Source organism: Dreissena polymorpha, chromosome 8 (genome assembly GCF_020536995.1).
Source record: "Dreissena polymorpha isolate Duluth1 chromosome 8, UMN_Dpol_1.0, whole genome shotgun sequence".
NCBI classification, from domain to species: domain Eukaryota; kingdom Metazoa; phylum Mollusca; class Bivalvia; order Myida; family Dreissenidae; genus Dreissena; species Dreissena polymorpha.
In genome coordinates, this window is record NC_068362.1 from 64,227,064 (window position 1) to 64,251,549 (window position 24,486).

At 35.5% G+C, this 24,486-nt stretch overlaps 3 protein-coding genes across 3 annotated transcripts in view; 1 reads left to right on the forward strand and 2 right to left on the reverse strand.

The window, feature by feature from the left end:
- LOC127840592 (mitofusin-1-like) overlaps nt 1-24,486 on the forward strand; it is a 74,987-nt gene that overhangs the window by 6,108 nt on the left and 44,393 nt on the right. The gene's annotated exons all lie outside the window — the stretch shown is intronic.
- Nucleotides 19,527-20,732, reverse strand: LOC127840589 (uncharacterized). Its single transcript, XM_052368999.1, has 2 exons — nt 20,480-20,732; nt 19,527-20,404 (listed from the first exon to the last, which is right to left on the reverse strand). The coding sequence occupies exons 1-2, from the start codon at nt 20,730-20,732 to the stop codon at nt 19,527-19,529; spliced, it is 1,131 nt and encodes a 376-aa protein (XP_052224959.1).
- On the reverse strand, nt 20,780-22,303 carry LOC127840591 (uncharacterized). Its single transcript, XM_052369000.1, has one exon. It carries the CDS (start codon nt 22,301-22,303, stop codon nt 20,780-20,782), a length of 1,524 nt encoding a protein of 507 aa, XP_052224960.1.

Here is a 24,486-nt window from a genome sequence, read left to right on the forward strand (position 1 = left end):
TATGAATAAAGCTGGGGTCACCGCCTTGGAACGGTCAATGCAAAGCATTGGGGGTTTAAACCTGGTTAAATAGCGCTCAACCTCACACTTGACCCAGCAATCAAAGCAATATACCCCCTCTTCTTCGAAGGGGGGCACAAAAAGTGCCATGCACAAGAAACATAACCCTAGTACATATGTACATGTCTGATTTTACTTTTTAGGACTATATCACAGATACTATACACGATTTAAATATGAAATGTAATGGATGTTAAGATATCAATGAGGAGAGCTGTCATGCACAAAATCTATAACCCTACACTTTCTTAAATAAGAGTTATTGCCAATTGTTGTTTTTAATGTTGTAACTTTTAAATAAGTGAGATAAGGGTACAATCCTTCAAATAAACTTTTCTGTTAGTTCTGCACCCATCAATAATCAAAATTTATTTGGCGGGGGATATCAATTTAACGAATTTGCTTATTATTAGTCTTAATGTTGAAATGGACTTAATATTTTAAGTAGCATTGAGAATATAAGACACAACAGACTCATCAGTCATCAGTATTATGTTAGCATATCTTTAGTCGGTTACTGAACTAGGGCAAATATAGTTGAAGTTTATCAGGTGGTCTAAAAGTCCTCACCGCCTAGCAGATAAGTCTACAAAGTATTTTAAAACCGGTTCATGAACATGAAATAATAAGTCATTTCGCTATCGGGATTATTTATTTTAAGTCAATATGTTTTTGGAATCTTAAGGCACTCATTGAAAAATACATCACTACATAAATAAATATCTAGGTCAATTGTGATTCTGTCAAGCAATGATTATCATATCAATTATTATCTCCAGAGTTATTCTTTTTTTCTTGCAATTATCATAATCTAACCATCTGCATTATTTTTGCCAAACAGGTGGTTTTGCAATCTGTGCACCACAATCATCAATATTTTTGTGTGGATATAAAGATGTTATAAAAATTTAGGATTATAGAACCTTAAGTTTCATTGTGCTGTACTTGTTAAGGAGATGTGTTATACCAACTGGCTACTTCTGTTTTCAGAACTAAAAGGCACGAAAGGATTTTATTAATATTTTATGGAGTTCTCAGATTAATCGAGCCCATAGCACTTCCTGATACAAAAACATATTTTCGAGCAACAACACATATTGATAATATACATGTTGTATTCTTGGTTTATTAAGACATCAACAATAATCAACATGTATGAATGAGCACATATAGTAAATATGATTCATATATAAATTAAGAAATGTTATAGTTGAGAAATGCATTTCTCATTGAATCACATGTTATTAAAACCATCATTTTGAATAGAAATTACATATGCAGTAACAACCAGCTGTAAAAAAATTGTTTCTTACATGATTACTTATTCATGTCAAGGATAGGAAATTACACACATAAGGAATGAAATATTATCGATGTGCAGGTATCAACAGTTGTCTTTGATTTAATCTATCTTGTATAATGCATACTTTTTAACATGAAAATCTCATTTCCCAAAAAACACTAAATTAAAAGTAACAGGAAGGTTCAGGGTTCATTATTTATTATTTCAGTTACAAAGCAATGAATTGAAAACATTCAAGTTAACTGTATAAAACATGGCATCACCTTAAAATCAGTATCAATATCACCTAAAATCCGCAGATGTTGAGTAAGATTGCCTTTTAAAACAAAAAATATAATTGCCCTAAAATGAGTGATTTAACAATATACATAGAACTATCATGAACCATTTTCAACATTTACTTTGTTGTTCTAAAATTTAAATAAATACGGTATGCACTTTTAAACTATTTATGCAAGTAAACCATGTACACACAAAATTTTAGTGCTCATCTTTACCTTTTTTTATCCCCACGCTTTTTTAAAAGTGTGGGGATATTGTGGTTATCTCCGCCGTCTGTCTATCTGTCCGTCCTGGACACTATTATCTCCTACGCTATTAGCACTAGAACCTTGAAACTTACACACATGGTAGCTATGAGCATATATGCGACGGTGACAGCGACGGAATTTTGATCTCACCCCTGGGCCAAAAGTTATGGGGGTCAGGGTGGGGCCAGGTCAGAGATTTTTCTGCGACCGCGATTCAAAAAAGGCTCATAACTACTGTGTCCCTTCAGATATTGCTTTCATATTTGGTATGCATGTGTATTTAGACAACACCTATCCATGCGCATACAATTTTTTACCCCTGTGACCTTGACCTTGAACTTTGGGTCAGTTTTAAGGTTTCGAAATCTGCAACCGCGATTCGAAAAACGCTCATAACTACTGTGTCCCTTCTGATATTGCTTTCATATTTGGTATGCATGTGTATCTAGACAACACCTATCCATGCTCACACCATTTTTTACCCCTATGACCTTGAACTTGGGGTCAGTTTTCAGGTTTCGAATCTGCGACCGCGATTCGAAAAAGGCTCATAACTACTGTGTCCCTTCAGATATTGCTTTTATTTTTGGTATGCATGTGTATCTGGACAACACCTTTCCATGCGCATAATTTTTTTTATTCCTGTGACGTTGACCTAGAACTTTGGGCCAGTTTTCAGGTTTTGAAATCTGCTACAGCGATTTGAAAAAGGTTCATAACTACTGTGTCCCATCAGATATTGCTGTCATATTTGGTATGCATGTGTATCTAGACAACACCTTTCCATGTGCATACAATTTTGTACATGCTACCTTGACCTTGAACTTGAGGTCAGCATTCAGGTTTATAAATCTGCAACCGCGATTCGAAAAAAGCTCATAACTACTGTGTCCCTTCAGATATTGGTTTAATATTTGGTATGCATGTGTATCTGGACAACACCTTACCATGTGCATACAATTTTTGACCCCTGTGACCTTGACCTTGAACTTAAGGCCAGCGTGTAGGTTTCGAAATCTGCGTACGCGATTCGACAAAGGCTCATAGTTACTGTGTCCCTTCAGATATTGCTTTCATATTTAGTATGCATGTGAATCTGGACAAGACCTTTCCATGCGCATAAAAAAAGTTTTGACCCCTGTGACCTTGACCTTGAACTTAAGGTCCGCGTTTAGATTTCGAAATCTATTAAGTGGTTATCTACCCAATTAGAAGAAGTGCAAGCATTTTCATCAGACAAAGGAATTATTCAACAATGAAGCTTGTGTATTGAAAACATATAGAGTTACACATAAGTTGCGCAGAGATGTATTTAGTAGTCAATTATATGTGTTTACTCATCTGTGAAATGGTTCAGCTCATCCATCTAATGTTTATACAAGGGATTATAAAATATTGGTGCAAAGGGACACCTGTATTTGAGAGAAGAGATAGAATGCAGTCAAGCATAAAAATAATGAGAAACTCATGGAATAGAGCTTCACGAATATATAAAAGGGCATAAACTTTCAATTTGTTCAATCACTCTTTTAGACTGATTACTAAAAATCTTTCAAAATGTTCAAGTGTGAAAAATGTGACAAACAATTTAAAGCAAAAAGGACTCTTGAACAGGCACATCAAAGACAGATATGAAATTTAACATTTAACATTGTTGTGTACAAAATTGCGATAGAAAATTTCAGAGACGCTACTATTTAGTCAACCATTTAACCTCAAAACATAACTTTTCAAAATCAGAAGCAAGAACATTGGCTATAACAGAGCATGTTCAGCCATCTCATCCCGATGAGGATGATATGTACATAATGGTCGTCAGTGAAGTTGATTCAGTATTAGATTTGTTAGGAGAGCAGGATGAGGAGGAGAAATTAGGGCACCTTAATCCAAGTGAATTTTACTCTTGTATTAAGGACTTCGATTTTAACATTTTCACCGCCACCAGAATCAACAAAGCCTTGACTATGCATGGCCCCATTACCAACCCTAGGGTGCCCCTGGGTCAAACATGCGGCGTGGGGATACGCGTCGGCCTCTGCCGCGCCATTTTTAGTTTTAATTTTAAATTGTAGTTGACCTTGTTTTATTTTTAAAGCTTGGTTTCAATACATCGACCATATTGTGCAATACAAACATCACACACAAAGCTATCTTGGGATGTAGGTTGTGAGACGAAGACCTCATGCAGCCATCGTTTGCAAACGTCAGATGATATCCATTTTAATGCCGTGCGGGTCTTTACAGTGGAGTGATCGAGTCGCGTACATATGTTTGCCGCACTCCATGAATCAGAAGTCTGCGTCTCATGACTAGTCTCGATAAACTGAAACATGGGCCTGTCGCAACATTGTGGGATGCTTTTTCCTGACCAAACATACGGCAGTCTGGAAATAAAGTAAAAGTCATTCATACTTAACTTTAAAAACAGCATCATTTGTTTGCAATAAGAAAAGCATATATTCACTAGATTAAGTGTTCACAAAAAATACTATTTCTGAAAATAAAATTGCAAGAACGATAGTTTGATAGTGAAAAGTATTCATGTTTTATGTATCATAATTATACAATCACATTAAGACACTGAAAAACAACTAATTCATACAAAATAATATAATGGAGCAAAGAGAATGCTTTTTTCATTATATGACACATTAATAAATTAAAATATGAGTAATCTTCTTGTTTACCTAATTTTCAGGGTTATTAGACAAAAGTGGGACTCTATAACACAGTTTGATCCTCAGGTTATGATATTACATATATCATGTCCTTTATAAATTAAAAGAAAATGCAAGGCTCTAAAAACCAATGCACCAACAGAAAGGTACGATGATTATATTCTACATTCTCCCATTATTTTGTTGAATAAAAGTTAATGCAGATCTTTACTAAGTAAAAAATATATTTACTAATCATATAAAGCTAATTTATTACCATCCATGCAAACACTCCACAGCTGTTTCCATCGCGCTATTTGTTGCAAGGTGGAGCTTTGAACTCCCTTTTTTTCAAGCCATCTTTCACAATTTGCGCTCGTTGACACATGATCTGGCTGCAACAAACACTTTGTTGGTAAAATCAATGAAAATCATGTGCCTATATACTTAAGCGGTACTTTATCTATACCAAATTGTTTTTGTAATCAGTTTTCAAACATATATATATATATACATATATATATATATATATATATATATATATATATATATATATATATATATATATATATATATATATGTGTGTGAATCTATTAACACATTATTTGAAACACGTAAGTGTGAGAGATAGGACACAATAATAAATAAGAATGAACTAAGAAAGCAAGCTTATATTTATATGTAGCCTATCATTTATAAAGTGTTGGTGGTCATTACAAGTTAATATTTTAGATAAAGATACAAATATAGAAAACAAATAAGATTTACAATTTTTTTTGAATATCTTGTTTTTTATATTGCCTGATGAATGATAACTGGAACTGGCTAAAAAAGCTCAATCATCCCTAAATGTGACCTTTGATCTCTTGTTAACGCATGCGCTGCAGCTTCTCTACATGGAGCACATATGTGGTGAGCTATATTTAAAATGGCATATTTAATTATCGAATCACAGTTTGGATAAGCTCAGAGATACACATAAAAATGCACATACACCAACTGCTATTGTGACTGCTATATCAAGCAGGTAAGACAAAAAATGAATTACAGCTTTGAACCTTGTCCTGGACTTAACACTTGCAACCAGCAAAACCCAGTGATTGTTGCCTTTACATTGTGGCAGCATAAGTAGATCATACATATTGAAGTCCACCTATAAAATGTGAAATTATAATGTACCTTAAACAATGTATACATTACTAAACATTTAGAAATTTGCTCAAATTACTTCAAAGAAGTATAGTGGCATGCTAGAATCAAGTACAGTTTAAGTTAACGATAAAACAAAAGATTGTCAGGCAATATGGTACTCCTGGCACAACTTTGTAGAGGTCATCATTTGCAAAGAACATGTAGAATTTATGAAGAACCACCACTTTTACATAAAAATTCATGTTATGTAAAACAAAGACTTTGGCATTCATATCTCACAGACAGAGTTGTTCTGACAAATCTCACAGGCACTTATAATCATGTAATCAAGAGAAAGACAAGTCACCACCTACACCACCTTTATCATCATCATTATTCAGTGTTTTTTTTTTACCTATAGGGGAATGGTGGCGGGGCCCGTCCAAAGGGGAGAAACGCGTCGTTTTTTAGGAAAAGGGGAAAATTAAGAAGTCATTCTTTTATATGTAATGATATTTATTATATGAATACACAAAAATGTCATGTATGTATGAATGTAATATTCACAGCTGAATGTCACTGTTCTTTTTCTTAAATTTATCAATGATTTGTTCAACATTAGTTTCAGTCAGTTCAGCCGTCATGCACAGTATCAGTTTTCCAATCCAATTAGAGTCTAATTGGGATTTTTTAAATCAATAAAATGGCAAATGTGAGCATTTTTTATCCATAAAATGGGCCAAATTGGAATGTTTTTATCAACAAATATTGACACAATATAGATACATCAGGCCTTTTCTTGGCCATTTTGGAAATTTTTTTAATTCATAAAGTCCACTGATTTGGGAAAACCTAATTTAATAAATCTCTTTATAATAATAAAAAATCATATTAATTATAGATATATACTTTGTTAGTTGTTTATAAAATGAATTTGAGATAAATCTATCACGAGTTTTTATGAATTTTTTTTTTTTTTTTTTTTTTAAATTTTAGAGGGGATTTTTTCAAAAAAAATGGGGGAAAATATATACTATTTTTGGAGGGAAATGGGGCCTTATATCGGCCCCGAAATTGCCATAAAACCCCCCACTGTTATTGCATACATAGAGTTGTTCTGACAAATCTCACGGTATGTAATTAGCAATGTATCCATGAAAAAGGCAAGTAACCGCCACTACCACCTTCATCATAATAATTATTGGACACATAGAGTTGGTCTGACAAATTTCACAGGCACTTATTATCATGTAATCAAGAGAAAGATAAGAGTCGGGGGGGGGGGGGGGTCGAGAGGGGGGTTTAATGTGGGGTTACTGGTGGCCATGTTTTAAAAGCAACCAAAACCATTTTCGAACTCAATAAAGATATCATTGAGACAAATCCTCTGACCAAGTTTCATGATGATCGAAAAATAAATGTGAGCTAGAGTGTTAACAAGGTTCAACTATAGCCATATAGAGAAAAATGCCCCGCCCCCGTGGTGGCCATGTTTTTCAACAACAGGCATCATTTTTGTACTAGTCCAAGATATTATTAGGATGAATCTTCTGCCGAGTTTCATAAAGATTGGACTATAAATGTGGCCTCTAGAGTGTTAACAAGATTTTACTATAGCCATATATAGCTATATAAGGGAAAATGCCCCACCTTTTGGCAGCCATGTTTTTCGAGCAAATGTAACCATTTTCGAACTCATCCAAGATATCAAAAAGACAAATCTTCTGACCATATTTCATGAAGATTGGACAATAAATGTGGCCTCTAGAGTGTAAACAAGGTTTTACTATAGCCGTATAAGGAAAAAATGCCCCGCCCCCTGTCAGCCATGTTTTTCAACCAACCGGCATCATTTTCAAAGGGACATAACTCCATTATTAAGAGATGGTTTAAAATGCGATTAGGCGTGCATCATTCTCTTATCCATATATATATTCATACCAAGTTTCAATGAAATCAGCCAAAGCACTTCCAAGATATGGCTCTGGACGGACGGACGGAAAAGACGGAAGGAAGGACGGACAACGCCAAAACAATATCCCTCCGCCTATGGCGGGGGATAATTATATAAGTTAATACGTTGCTATAAGGTGTTTTAATTTTATTCTTCTTCAATCTTGCATTCTATTTAAATTAGGTAATTGCACAACACTTTAAAACTGCCAATTATAAAAACCTGTTAAATTGATATTGATACACTGTAAACAAATATTCTTAAAACTTAAATAATTTGCCATCAGTGGTTTTGGCATGAATTTTCAAGCTTTAAATATTCATGAAGTACACTATAATCAAATTCAATAGCATTGGTTATGTTTCAAGCCATCAGTTACTTGCATGTATGTTGAGTATTGGCTCCTTAGCAAGTATTAAACAATGTGTTATCTCTGTTTCATCTTATATACCGGTCACTACAAAGTTTATTAACAACAGTTATCAAACAGGTATATAAAAATGATCAATTATGAACAATGACAATTTGGGTGAATAAATCACTTGAATAGGCTTTTGAATTGTCCAAATTATAGTGATTTGTAAATATACATAATTAAAGGGGTAGAATGATGGTTAATACCTTATTATATTTTGAAAAATATTATTAAATTTAAACAAGACTGGATTAAATGGTTGCTGGACACATTTGTTTGTATAATGTCTCCATTTTATAAACGCTCATTAAAACATTTGGATACCTTTATAAGAAATTGTCGCTACGGATACTTTTAGTATGCATGGGACAATTGGTAGTAGTAATAATATATAATGAAATGTACATAAATATCCACGATACACATGCACACTATTACTAAGAGGACTTTAGTGAAGTTAAAATTTCATGGGAGTAGGTTTTGTGTAGGCATAAGTTTGACTCCCACTAAAGGCATCTATTTAAAACAAAAAATAAAACATCTTTTTTTAGATAAATACCAATCTGAAAACAAAGAATATGCATTGTCATGGGGAAATACTTTTCATTTGCCCCTTTAAACAGTTTGGATTTTCTGATAAGATCATTCACTCAATTAACAAACTTTGATTCAAAGAGGTGAGGTTTTTTGGAGCCTAAAATCTTCTTGTGCCCACTGATATCTAAAGTTCTGTTCAAACCTTTTGAATCTTTTTATTTTATCATAGAACAATATAACATTTATAAAGGCGTATTTGTCACTGCTTAAATTGTTTTCAACAGAAAGGGTCAACGAGGCTAAAGATAAATCACAGACCAGAATGATAATAGACCAGTATTGGACGTGCTTTTGTCATTTAATTATGGCTAGTTTATTCAGAAAGTTTAACGAGATATGATCCATTGTTTAAATATGCTTTGTAACTGAATGATCTCAGAGCCCAAATTACAGCAATCATGGCAGAGGCCCATTTGTTATTATGTTGCAAAAAAGTATCACCGCTCCAGGTGATTTTTTTTTAAAGTTTTAACATAAGGCATTTTTTTAAATACAAAGATTTTGAGATATACTTTATAAATGGTAAGGGCTGGAAGGAGGACATACTTTTTAAAATATTTATCCAATACTTAAGCTGCAGTGTCGTTTTCGTTAAAAATCGGGTCCAGTATTCGGCCCCAAATCGGGTCTGGTATTCGGCCCCATTCCAAATGGAAACAAGGGACAAAATTGTCACAAAACCAGGTTTTCATTGTGAAAAAAAAATCTGATAAAGGGAGAAAACTCAAACTGAACTTTTGAAATGACCAAAAAAAATTAACCCCCTTTGTAAGTTTTTTTTTTTTTTAATCTATTTTTAGTCGTGGCGACCTTGACATTGGAGATATTGACGTGATTCTTGCGTGGGACACACCGTCCCATGATGGTGAACAAATGTGCCAAATGATTTTAAAATCTCACAATGAATGACATAGTTATGGCCAGGACAAGCTCATTTATGGCCATTTTTGACCTTTGAACTCAAAGTGTGACCTTGACCTTGGAGATATCGACGTAATTATTTCGCGCGACACACCGTCCAATGATGGTGAACAAATGTGCCAAATGATTTTAAAATCTGACGATGAACGACATAGTTATGGCTCGGACAAGCTCATTTATGGCCATTTTTGACCTTTGAACTCAAAGTGTGACCTTGACCTTGGAGATATCGACGTAATTATTTCGCGCGACACACCGTCCAATGATGGTGAACAAATGTGCCAAATGATTTTAAAATCTGACAATGAACGACATAGTTATGGCCCGGACAAGCTTATTCCGCCAGCCCGCCAGCCAGCCAGCCAGCCCGCCCGCATTCGCCAATCTAATAACCAGTTTTTTCCTTCGGAAAACCTGGTTAAAAAGTGACGTATCAAGCTCCAAGTGCCATTCTAAGAACCAGTAAAATATATTGCACAGTGCTTCATGACACATTTTTTGTGGTTTAATTGCATTTAACTGGCTTCAATCCTTCTGATCGTCGTAAATCCAAAGCGGGGAACCACACGACTGTTGCTTGTTCCTTGTAAAGATTGTATGCAACAAGAGATGTGTTCATCAGAAACACAATGCCACCTACTGCGTCGCTTTGAAAAAAAATTTATATTTATCATTTGGCATGTATAGAAATCATCTCCCTTTAAAGCTTATTACTTCCCTTGGATTTAGTTTTTTTACCTTTAACATTGAAGGATGACCTTGACATTTTACCACTCAAAATGTGCAGCTTCATGAGATACACATGCATGCCAAACATCAAGTTGCTATCTTCAATATTGCAAAAGTAATGGCCTATGGTAAAGTTAACTGCTATATGCCATCCTACCGCATGGGGAGGGTGGTCTGTAGGCAGTCAAAAATGACCAAGTCAGACATCGCTGACTACCCTTGTCAAATAAAAACGCACTTTTTACCAAAACACACATTTAGCGCACTTAAAAGTTTTGTTAATATGTGCGTTTTCAGTGTTCAAAAGTGCATTTAAGTGCGCTTTTTGTGGGTTTTTTCTTTTCAAGTGCGTTATTTTAGTGAAAAAGTGCGTTTTTTGTGTGTTTTCTTCATCTGTAAATGCGCTTTTGAGTGTAGATGTGAGCAAAAGGTGTGTTTTTTATCTAAGATGTGCGTCTTTTATTTAGGAAGTGCGTTTTTTGTGTGTTTTCTTCATCTGTAAGTGTGCTTTTGAGTGTAGATGTGAGCAAAATGTGTGTTTTTTATCTAAGAAGTGCGTCTTTTATTTAGGAAGTGCGTCTTTTATCTAAGAAGTGTGTTTTAAGGTTTACAGATGTGGGTTTTTTCTCACAAAAGTGCGTTTTTCTATTTTGATGTGCGTCTTTTTTAAGCATAAGTTAGTCTTTTATTTCATAAGTGCGTTTTTATCATATGATCTGTTTTAAACGGATGTATCTAAAAAGACACATGTTTAACACACTTCTTAAAAAGTGCGTCTTTAACAACCGTTTAGCAAATGTTGTACAGAAATTCAACAAGAAACAAAATTGTTGCAGGCTCTAACAATTTATTTACATCAAATGAATAAACATAGACATATATCTCAGTAACCTGTAATAATATAAGGGGCAGTTTGAATAATTACTGGTTGTCCATATTAACCTGTTTAATGTTTACATACTTTATCATACAATTTCAATGCATACCCTATTGCTTACGTTTTAATCTCAAACATTTCTAAAAATGTCCACCTAAATCAGACTGTGTGTAACTAATTAAAAATATTAAAAGTGTCAAAAGTATTATGTGGGCTTGATAGTATCAATTATATTTCCTCAACATAAATAAGTATTTGAACTTTCTTATACTGATATTTATTCCCTAATACAATTAATGTCTACCACATTGACCATAAACATACATTTTAAAAGGCAATTAAAATAATATTTAAACTATTAATATTATTTGCTAAAACCATTCAGCATGTTATATTTAAATATTTACAATTAAATATAATGTGTTAAGGGTGCTGTGTATTATTCAATAAATATTTTGGTGTTTAAATGACTGCCTTATCAGTATTTCTCAAATTATGCAATTTTTGGCTTAGACAGTCAGCATGGAATCAGATAAGAGAATAGCCAGTCCCTATCAGTCCTCCATCTATGCCTAACTAAGGGGTGTTGATATACTTTTGATTTGTTCAGGCACCATCTATTTAAGAACCATAGATAGGAAGTTATTTTTTGAAAAACAAGCAGCATCAGCAACTGACTTTAAGCTAGAATTAAGACTTATTATTCTAGTGTAAAATGTCTTGAAATACTTTCAGCATGAAGTATTGTGTGATGAAAAAAATGTGTATTTACTACAATGTGTAAATCAACAATAAGTTTGTTGCAAAGGAGATTAAAAGTGGGTGGTTAAAGACATATAAATGGTCTAGTTCAACAACTGCCTGTATTTTTGGAATACTGAAGAACAGTCTGTTGTAACAGGTTCGTATTTTCAATTCTGCATCCCTTTTTTATTTAGTTTATTGAATTAATTATGATCATTATCATATTTATGTATTGTCACTGGGAAATGTAAATGGATGAGTAAATGTAATGCAATTTTAAAGAAAAACAACACCATTTGAATTATTATGGCTGTATTTTATGGTTATTGTCATCTTAAAGTTATTTATACCTATTTTTGGTCATTAATGAACAGATTTTTCCCCCATATTAAATGAGAACTTTTAAATTTAAAGGTTAAACCCCATGGTGACCGTGAAATTTACATTGATCAGAAGATCCTTTGGAAAGAATGTGCATCATCGCATCGCCTGCCAAAAAAGGGAGCAAAAGAGAGACTACCTGATGTATGGACTTGAATACCAGGTTTTACCCTGCACAAGCTGGCCGACATGAGGAGAACAGGAGTGGGAAAACCGCGCCCTCTCCTTGACCAAGAAAAGCTGGATTTGTTTAGAGGTAAAACTATACAGGGTACTGGTAATGGCATTTTAAAGGTGTCACTCTTCCGACCAGTCCACACAGCAAAATGAGACCACGTATCTTGGTACATTTTCGAACAGTATTTTCTATCAAACGTATTTATTTATGAAAAGCGTAAAGTCACATGTGAGCAGGGGATTAAAATTGCAAAATAAACAACCAAAAACAACAAGCAAACAAACTAGTTTTGATTTAAATTTATAATTTTTATAGCAACAAGATTACCATAACAGCAATATTCAACGCTTACATTAAAAAAATATCTTTCAGGACCTGATCAAATGAGATCATGCACGAGACGCATCGCGCAAAGGCCATGACAGTATAATAGTTGCAAAGAAGTTTGACCGGCTGGTGGCAGACTTAGAGAGAAAGATGAGAGCTGCTCTCCGCCGCCTCAAAGAAATGCTGACAGGCCTTGATTGATATGCATTTTTCTTATGTATATAGCTGTTCGTGTGTATATACTGTACATGTTATTATAGTATGCTATTATTTTTGTTTATTTATAATCAAATTATGTTTATAATTTATTTCATCAAATTGCCATTGATATTTAATTACTCATGTATGTTAAAAAATGTTGGTGTACATTAAAGTATAAAATTGAATTATCTTGTATTTATTAAAATACACAAATATATATGTTTATATAATTATTGGTTTTTATTGCATATCTGAATTAAAAAAAACTTTTTACAGCATATAATTAAATCAACTGTTAAGGCAAAAGATGCACCTTTAACGCACATGTGTGCTTTTTGTGAGTGCGTTTTTTGCTGCCATTCATGTGCGTAAATTGTGCGTTTTGTCAGGGTTATAACTGCCCTTAACGTGCGTTAAATGTGCGCTTTTTGTGAGTTAAATGTGCGCTTTTTTATTTAAAAAGCGCACATTTAACGCACATAAAAGCGCACATTTAACACACATGTGCGCTTTTATGTGGGTTATAACTGCGCTTTTCGTGAGTTAAATGTGCGCTTTTTAAATAAAAAAGCGCACATTTAACTCACAAAAAGCGCACATTTAACGCACTTAAAAGCGCACATTTTACACACATAAATGGCAGTAAAAAAAATGGCACTTATAAAAAGCGCACGTTTAACGCACATTTAACGCACATAAAAGCGCACATTTAACACACATGTGTGCTTTTATGTGGGTTATAACTGCGCTTTTTGTGAGTTAAATGTGCGCTTTTTAAATAAAAAAAGCGCACATTTAACTCACAAAAAGCACACATTTAACGCACTTAAAAGCACACATTTTACACACATAAATGGTAGTCAAAAGTCAAAAACGCACTTATATAAAAAGCGCACGTTTAACACACATTTAACGCACATAAAAGCGCACATTGAACACACTTATAAAAAGCGCACATTTAACACACATAAAGCGCACATTTATCCACAAAAAGCGCACATTTTCTTGTTTGTTTGTTTTTGTTAAAAACTCACTCGGTAAGAAAAAGCGCACAAAAAACGCAGTGCCAATACCGCCACATTTAACACACGCAAAACGTACTTAAAACGTACATTTCACACACTTTTTTGAGAAGGGTACCAAGGCCTGTGGTTTATCAAAGAGATCATAGGCACAGTTCATCATGTTTCTATGTATAAGTCCACAGGTAAGTAATGAAACCAACCATTCACAAATTAGTACAGGAAAGAAATGATATTATATCATTTAAAAAAAAACTTTGACAAATCAATCATTTAAGTTATAAATAAACAAAATACAAAATCTTAAATTCTTAGTAAGGAAATATATAATCTGAGATTTATAATTATATAAATTACTTCCCTTGAAAATAATTGTCTCTAACAAATCTCTATTTTTAGTAGCAATTAATTATAAGCCACTACCCTGACTGTAGATTCACAGGTAACCTTAAAGTACCTAAGATACTTGTATGCCCAAGTGTTATTGTGTGCTTGGCTTGACCATAAAATGTCATTTTGATTATGCTTCAGTTGTATGGTTTCATTTTATTATATATATATATAATAATTACATGTATCTCCCTTTAAAGCTTATTACTTCCCTTGGATTTGTATTTTCGACCTCAGACCTTGAAGGATGACCTTGACCTTTTACCACGCTGTGTTTGTCAGAAAAACAAAGCCCCCTACTACGCCACTTTGATCTATTTTTTAAAATTATATAATTTGGCAGGTCAGATAATTATCTCCATTAAAGCTTATTACTTCTCTTGGATTTGTATTTTCGACCCTAGACCTTGAAGGATTATCTTGAACTTGAAATTTTACCACTCAAAATGTGCAGCTCCATGAGATACACATGCATGCCAAATATCAAGTTGCTATCTTCAATATTGCAAAAGTTATGGCCAATGTTGTTTTTTTTTCGGACGGACGGACAGACTGACATACTGACTGACGGACAGTTCAACTGCTATATGCCAACCTACCGGGGGCAGAAAAATAAGCAGTAGAAGCGGCTGTTTCAACGATTAAATAACTTGTAATGTTAAAAAAAAAAATCAAAAAGCTTTCAGCAATTTTAATTGAAAGTTTTACCCCATTTTTTATAGAACAGTTTTGTTAAGTTGTTATTTTATTGTATTTAATATTTTTCAAAATTGTGAACGTCATTATAATAAAAATAAACTATATACAGTGTAGAAGGTATTTTCTATTGTTTGGTTAAAGAAGAATAAGGTCCGGGAAAATCTTGTAAGGTCCGGTGAATTTTACAAAGTTTTCGGACCTAATGTCACGTAAGATTATTTTGTCTTTCACATGGGTTGTTTAGACCTTGCTCTCTATATATTAAACATTATATTCTCTATATATTGGACCTTGTTCTTTATAAATTAGACCTTGTTCTTTTTTATACTTTATACATAACACGATGTCCTCTTACTTGACCTTCCTCTGTAATACAATATATCCTCTATATATTTTGGTAAGGTGTCATAACAATAATGAAATAATAATAAGTATTGTACCGTTGTTTATCGAAGGTTTAAACATAGTTTTGAGTTTAGATGTGTAGGAATTGAACCACAAGGGTGACAGCCTGCGTGGTTTAATTATAAGTGTCTGAAAGACTTTGTCGTCTATCATATTTGACATTTGACCATGTTCAACTTTTATTTTGGCTTTTTTTTTCAGTTGCTTTTGAGTGCTTTATTAAATCGCATTTTAATCATTCATTCTGCTATAATGTAAGTTTGTTTGCACTTTCTGGAGGTTTATAAGAAAAACGTTCATTTTGTGTCCCAAGTGTACATGTAAAACATTTAATAACAAACTTCAGGCTAACATTGAAGATTATTTGAGAAACATTTTGTTTAAAATTGACATTAATTTGAGAAGAGGAAATGTATTTTTGTTATAATGTTATGGTAAAGTCGAATATACTTCCTACAAATAATCATTTATATGCCTATATTTTTCTTCTGAAGACAAAATATGGAGACATACCCATATAATAAGAGTATTTCACCCCAGAGTGAAGAAACCACCTTTTTCTCTTGGAAATTACACCCTTCTGTGTACTTCTTTCCAGAACATTAGTGCCTTTGTTAATTTTTAAAGGGATCTTTTCACGGTTTGGTAAATTGACAAAATTGAAAAAAGTTGTTTCAGATTCGCAAATTTTCGTTTAACTTATGATATTTGTGAGGAAACAGTATAACTGAACATTTACCATAGCCAATATATGCATCTTTTGACAATTTAAAAACCTAAAAATTATAAAGCGTTGCAACGCAAAACGATTGAATAACTTGGAGAGTTCTGTTGTTGTCGTAAAATTTTGTGAAACGACGAAGATTGCTCATATAATGCATGAAATACTTCAACCAAGTATGATTGGCAGAATAGCCGAGCGGGCTAATGCGTTTTTACTCCAGGTTACTCCAGGAATCCGGGGGGTCACTGGTTTGAGTCCAGCTGCTGCTACTTATTTTTCCTTTTTTTAAAATTTTATTCTTGATTTTTTACTGGAGCTTTTAAGATCCAATGTTTACATTTATCAATATAAAGCATTTAATGACTCATTTCAAAACATGCCAAAAACTGAAAAGGCCCCTTGAAAAGCTATCACCTGTCCATCAAACATGATAAAAATTTCGTACACTTGGGACAATACGATATTTGTCTTGCAAATAAAGTTCACAAGGTTTTGGCATCAAATTTTCAGTACATCTTGTGATAAGCATGAATGGTTTGAAGAAAATGATGTAAAACCTTGAAAATTCTATCTTATGAAAAATTTAAAATAACTTTCTTGCAAAATGTACAGTTGGGACAGGGACAAATTCTGACCACATAAAGTATTCAGCTGTTCAAAATTTACATGAACAAATAATTGTATAAATACCTGTACAAATGTGTAGAAAAAACATATGACAGGTTAAAAGGACACTATTTGCCTATAAATACTGAAGCACTTTATGATGCCACCTCTTAATATGTGAAGAGAGGTGAAAATTGTGGCACAAAATTGACAAGAACATCATTGCTTTGAACACTTGCTACAAGATATCAACCTTAGTAAGAAGCATTGTTCTATTTTTCTTAAAGTATACGCATTTTAATATTCATTAAATGATGGCAATACCTAATATTTCTGAAAGTTTTATTGAAGTATAGAATTCAAAATTGCCTTTTACATAAAATGTCATGCAAAACCAGTACACTTGGGGCAATTTTAAGGATATTTTTCAATATATTTTGTTAATGAAGCAAGTTATTGAGAAGAATTTTCACATTTAAGTTAATCACATGGAAACACTTCTGTAAGATAGAAAAAGAACTCAAACATGCTTAATGGTAAGAAAATAAATGCATGTTTTATTTAGGCTTCATTATTTTTTAAATCACCCATATGATATGATGCGGCATTTGTCTTTACGGGATATAAAAAAAATATCATTTTTACCTGGAAGTTGGCGCTGTAATAAATTTGCTATTCTGTGTGTTCTTTAACCGAGCTTGATTAGGAATTTTTTAAAACGCGCCATGGAGATTTTCTTTCACCATTAAAAATAATAGTTCACAGATTCAAACCATAATACCAGATTAATATGTTGCTACAGTGGATTCCTGTTCTTAGCATACCATGTCAGAATTTTTTTTGCTAATAACAGGAATATGCTATTAACAGGAACACACATGTTAGTATAAATATAGCAACTGGGGGCATGCAATAAGTCAAATCTGTTAATAGTTAATAGTCAAAGTGAAATTTAAATGCATCATTGTATGATTAGGATTGATGTTTAAGATAACTATTTATCAAATGGAATTGTATTCTAAGGTATTTGCATTTGAGCATATTTTAGCAGATTTAAAGCATATTATCTTGGCATTCTGAGAATTTTCTATGCTATAAAGACTTAAAGTGAATTCTGAATATTGGGGTTAAAAATTATGCTATTAATAGAAGAAAAATACAATAAATTTTAAAGGAATTAATCTGTGCTTTGACATTCTATATGCTAATAACAGAAATGTGCTATTATCAGGTATGCTAATAAGTGGAATCCAGCAATGGAAAAATTATTTCCTGCAAATATTTTTTATCGAAATTATTTCTGACAAGACATGTTGTACAATAGCATGCCATGGTTAAAATGAGTGTGTCAGGGCTTGAATTTAACTTTTTTTACTACTTGCAAAACATTGCGAGCAGCTTTAATAACAACTCGCAAAATCAAAAACATTCTTGCAATTTTTAGTTTTATATAAAGTTATTTTCCCCATTTTTTTACTGTTTTCATAGAGGGTTTAAATTTTGTTTTTTTCCCTAACTCAACAGTTAACTTTGCTTTATCTTTCGTATTGTTATTTCCGTCTGTGGGAAAAAAGAAACTAGTTATTTTTTCGCAACTTACTAGTCTGTTTAAGTTAAATGAACACTTGTGAATAGTAGACTGTTTTACGTTCTTTGTACCAATACCATCCGCATGTCTGTAATATAAGTATACCAGTCTACATACAAGGTGTGTGCTTCCGCATACCGGTATTTGGACATTTTATAAATTGACCTACGGTTTATTGTTCATGTCGTGGAGCGCATTTAGCAATATTACTTGTGTCGATGTAAATCGACCTCATATTTATAGGAGTAGCCTCGGTGAAAAATAATTTACATTGAAATTGAGAAAAGTCCTCCAGAACTCAGTGCCCCAGATAATTATTTGGGAAATAGGGTTTTCACCCATTGATTTTGAAAAATAGGGCGATTCCATTCTTCAAATAGAGTGAAATGAGTAATAAAAATGCATACCTTAAAATAATTGCTGATTTACTTCTGTTGACGCTGCACACTTGTATTGATTCAATAGAACTTTAAACTTTCATCATAAATTTTAATAAACTTATGTTTCGTAATATCTTTAATCCTTGGAACTGTCCATGATATAAACTTAAAAAAATGTCGACAAATTCTTACCAAGAAAATGCCTTTTTATACTTTTTGACAGGTTTGTTCAGTCACAGACTTTTCATCATGTTTTTTGGATGTCAACTCAACTGCTGTATACACAGTTTCTAACAAAATCGATAACACAAATGATTCGGCACTTGCTTTCTTGATTCGAAAAAGTTTTTGATCGGCTGATATTTTGGCGCAACAATCTCGGATGTCTTTCGACCTCTCTCAGCAATTTTTATTTCGCATCGTAATAGAAACTAACAATCTCTTGCACGACGGTTACATTACATTCACCTCTTTGTTGGGCTCAGAACGGACTATTGTTATGAAAGCGTCTCATTCATGTCATGATCATACCAAGCGTTCATCATTGAGGTTACAGTATACTAAACAATCTCTTCTTCTTCTTCTAGTAATGTACAGGTCCCCTCTGGGGCAGTTTCGTACATGGGGGTTTATGTACAGGGACGTGTGCACGGCGCGCAACTATATACAGTGCTGATTAAAAGGTTAAAAACATCTGCCTATCGGGCCTACCGCTGCGGCGACAGGCCCCTCTTGAAGGCCTCTACGCTGTTAGCTATGGTGCCCGGCGATGGGTGCTGGTTCCACAGTCTGATGGCGGAGGGGAAGAAGGAGTACTTGTAGACGTCTGTCCGACAGAAGGGTAGCAAGAAGCGTGTGCAGTTGCCCCTTGTGCTTGTGGTAGCCGGGTGGAAGAAGGTGACTGGTTGGATGTCAATGAGGAAGTGTGTTATTCTGTACACCATTACAAGTTTGGCGTTGAAGCGTCGTTCGGCAAGGGGCTGCCACCCAAGGTTTGCCACCATTTGGCTGGTGCTGCTTGTAGTGTGGTAGTCTCCCTTGACGAATCTGGCTGCTCGGCGTTGGACAGCTTCCAGTTGGTTGATGTTTGTCTTAGTGTGGGGGTCCCAGGCAGTTCCTGCGTACTCTAGGATTGGCCTGACAAGGGTTTGGTAACACTGTTCCTTTATATCCTGTGGGCAGCTTGTCAGGTTTCTCCTGAGGAAAGCGAGGCTGTTGTTTGCTTTCTTTGCGGTCGTGGCTACATGCGTGTTCATGGTCAGCTTCTCGTCGATATGGACTCTGAGGTATGTTCCTCCCTTCACTACCTTGAGATCCCTACCATGGATGGAGTAGGTAGAGCGGATGGGGTTTCTCTTCCTTGTGATCTGGATGACCTCGCATTTAGATGGGTTGAAGGACATCAACCAGTCCCGTTCCCATTTCTGTAGCCTGTCCAGGTCCTCTTGCAGGGCCTTGGCGTCCTGTGCGCAGCGGATCTTCCTGTACAAGAGGCTATCGTCTGCGAAGAGGCGAGTTGGTGATGTTGTCTGTAGTCGAAGGTCATTGATGTAGAGGAGGAAGAGAAGTGGGCCGATGACAGATCCTTGGGGCACTCAAGAGGTGACGGGTGCTGTGTCGGAAGACTTCCCTTCCACCAGGACTTGCTGGGACCTGTTACTCAGGAAGCTGCGAATCCGCTGGAGCTGGCTTCCCCTGATGCCATAATAACTTAGTTTGCTGGCGAGTCTTTCGTGTGGGACCTTATCGAAGGCCTTGCTAAAGTCGAGCAAGATTGCGTCGATCTGTTCTCCCTCGTCCAGAGCTTTGGCTAGGTCATTTATGGTGAGGATGAGTTGGCTCTCTGTGGATCTCCTCTTCCTGAACCCATGTTGTTGGTCGGTGAGGATCCGATGTTTGTCGAGGTGGGTCATTATTTGGCTGTGAAGGATGTGCTCAATCAGCTTGCTGCAAACGCAGGTTAGTGAGATAGGCCTGTAGTTGGCGGGGTCACTGCGGTCACCTTTTTAAATATTGGGATGACATTTGCATGTTTCCAATCTAATGGCACTTCCCCTTGGTCGAGTGAGGCAGAGAAGAGTAGTGTGAGGACTGGTGCCAGTTCTTGGGCGTAGTCTTTCAGGAACTTGGTGGGGATGGTGTCCGGACCTGTTGCCTTGTGTGGGTCAAGGTTCGCCAGAAGCTTCCTTGTTCCTTCCTCTCCAATGGTGAAGCTGGGCATGTCTGGGAAATGGGTATCTCCAGGTGATGGAATTTGTGTTGAGTCCTCACTTGTGAATACGCTGCAAAACTGGTCGTTTAGTATGGTCGCTTTGGTGGTTGGGTCGCTGTGAGCCAATCCATCTTGCTTCAGGGGCGATATGCCACAACTGTCGCATCTCTTGGATTTGACCAGTGTGTACAGTTTCTTTGGGTTTCGGTCTGTGGTCACCATGTCCCTTATGTATGTGTTGTAGGGCCACCTGCACTCATGTTGTGTCTCTTTGCAAGCCTGTTTGTAGAGAAGCTTGTCTGCCTCTGAGCGGGTAGATCTTGCCCTAAGATAGGCCCTCTTCTTTCTTCTAGAGAGACGCTTGGTTTTCTGGGAAATCCAGGGTTGATTGAAGCGTGAAGAGGTCATCTTTGAGGGCACATGTGTTTGGAGAGAGGTCTCGACAAAGTCTCTGAATGTCTTCCATAGGATGTTGATGTTGGTTTCTTTGGTGTATCTAGATGTGTAATCTCTGCTGAAGTCTAGTATGGCTGAGCTAATCTCTGTTGTATTGGCATTTTTCCAAAGCAGGATCTTCCTAGGGGAGGGCTTCAGTCTGGCTGCTGTGGATCTGGCCTGTATGAAGACAGCTTCGTGGTCGCTGATGCCTGGTAATGGTTTACAGCGCTCTATGAGGGACGGACGGTTTGTTAGGAAGAGGTCTAGGGTGTTGTTACCTCTCGTGGGGAAGTCAACCATCTGTTCGGAGCCTGTGTCCATCACCGCATCCAGGAATGCTTGGCTTATCTGCTTGGAGTAGCTGTTGCTGGAGATGGTGTTCCTGTCCCAGTCAATGTCTGGTAGGTTTATATCACCTGCTAGCCATATAGTCGAGTTGGGGTAGGAAAGGTGGAGCTGACGGAACTGGGTGCATGCCTCTTCCGTGTAAGAAAGATCGGAGTTTGGTGGTCGATACATCGATGCAATGATGAGTGGGTCTTTGCCCCTGCAAATGAATGATGCATTTGTAAACTCTGCAGACGTGCTGACATTCAGGTCGGTACCTATTATCGTCTCTTTGGAGGCTATGATGACGCCACCATGCCTGTCTTGGGTGCGATCTCTCCTTGAGATAACATGGTATCCTGCTGGGAGTATTTCTCTTTCGTAGACTGCAGGGTATAGCCAGGTCTCGCTGCCGATTATAATGTCAGGGTCTATTTCCTCGAGTAGGAGCCAGAATGATGTGCGTTTGGCACGCATACTCTGAAAGTTTACAACTAGCACTCGCATGCTGGTAGGGCTATTGGGGGTTGGTCTTTGCTTTACTGGCGAAGATGTATGTTGGACGACGGTTACATTGCATTCACTGCATTAATGAAAAACATCTCATACCATGATATCTTATATCAGTCTTAATTCATTATTATAAAATTGATATGGTTTCTTGATGTTAAGAAACCAACATACATACACACGTCGAAGCAATTCCTAACGTCACTCAATAAACATTATGTTCAATTGTTGACATTTGTAAAGTGCGTGAAATGATTCCATCTGCGTAAATGGGCAATAAAATAGTTCCAAAGAGTTGCATTAAAACTCGCAAGTTTTTGCACGATTTATCGTACATTTAAAAGTCATATTTCTTAATTTAATGCATGCGATCTTAATATCCAATCAAATATACATTGAATGCGTTTGTTCGGTTTTAGCTATTCTATAGACAAAATGGCGTGCTGAGCCTTTCGCAGAGTTGTATGTGAGAGCAAGGAACGACACCTCTGCGTGGAGATTGAGAAACTAATAGAAACTAAAAGTACAGACGCTTTACAAATACATGCACAATGAGCGACGAATTAAGTCAGATTGAAAACGCATGGTTTGTCGTCGTAAATAATTTGGTCAGACGCTTAATTAAACTACATGTCCGTTATTCACTAAATCCCGAGTTGCAGCTTTCATGCTTATTTTATATGGTACGCATCAATTTGGTTTCTGAGCATTCTTACTTTTGTAAAGGACACATAATACTAAAATATTACATCAATGAACATTATGTTTACCAAACAAAATCTACAAAATTCAAGAAACCATTCGTCTGCACTTTTCCTGTCGTCACAAAAACGGTGCGTACATAACGTGACCTTGTTTTGCTTTCGAAAATAGAAACAGTTGTAAACATTGAAACACATCAACAAAAACATGAATCGACTTAACAATGATAGGCTTTTTGTATTCAATTAATAGAAAACTATAAATCTTAACATAAATGAATGAATTTTGCAAAAAAAGTTTAACCTATCCGCTACTCACTAAAATCCGCTATACACCAATCGACTGTATGAAATCCAGTCCACATAGCGTTTGAATAACTATGACCGTTTGCTGAGCTTGTTGAATGTAAGCGTCACCGCGTTACGATAATAATTCCAAAGAGAAAATACCTAAAATGAGCAAATTCATTTTGATCGAAGATTTTGTATCGTACGCATCAAATTTGAAGAATATGCGTAAAAGTCAAATTGGTTGCGTTTTCAATACGCATGATATTGTATCTTTGCATTTAAAAAAAATTTTAATAGGGTGAAAGACGCAGATACGCAGCTTATCTGGGGCACTGAGAACTGGTTAACAGACATGATATTTTGGATATTTGTAAAAGTTCGGACAGCAGATATATCTCGATACATGTATGGAGAGAACGAGAAACGTAAACAATGTTCACCAGAAAGGCACAATCACAAGCAATCGGCACCTGTATCGGAAGCAATTATTAAGAATCATTAAGTAAGTAAATCGATTAAAACAGAGAACCTACACTTGCGCACCCATTGAGCCATTCTTATCAGTCATCGTCGTGATTTTCGCACAAGTTTTAACAGCCGTTAGACATTTATGATCGATTTTCTTATTTAGCGAATGGCAACCATTTCTTGATTGACTAGTTTGCAGTCAAAATATAAAGCACTTACCGCGTGTCAATGTTAAACTTTCAACAGGTCGTCACATAAACTTGCAGAAGATGTGAAAAAGGCACCATCATGGCGGCAGCCATTTTTTCCAAACAAACCATTTTCGCAGCAAATGGCAAATATAACAAGAGTTCTGATTGGCTAATGCCATAATCTAAAAATAAATGTTGGTCGAGCAGGATTTTTCTGCTCGAGCAGAAAAAATGCTGGTCGAGCAGAAGTTAAATGTTTCGACCCCTTTGGTATCCCATAGTCATAAACCCTGGGACCTATACTTGGGTCTCTGCATAAACCACATGTTGCAGACGAGTGCCGGGTCAGTAAACATAAGTTACGATACCTCCATGTCATCTCTTGGCATATTCAGCAATCATTTAAGTCAAATTTTAAAGCTAAAAAATACTGATCAGTTGTTTCAATGAAAATATTTTAACATTAACAAAATGGAGATATTTTTCGGAAATGGATTTACAGGAACTAGTGTTTATATCGATTAGCCAG

Coding starts and splice junctions, on each gene's coding strand:
- LOC127840589 (XM_052368999.1), bottom strand. CDS start 20,732: ATGACCCACCTCGACAAACATCGGATCCTCACCGACCAACAACATGGG. Junction 20,405..20,479: donor GCGGATTCGCAGCTTCCTGA/GTAACAGGTCCC, acceptor GAGTGCCCCAAG/GATCTGTCATCGGCCCACTT.
- LOC127840591 (XM_052369000.1), bottom strand. CDS start 22,303: ATGCGAGTGCTAGTTGTAAACTTTCAGAGTATGCGTGCCAAACGCACA.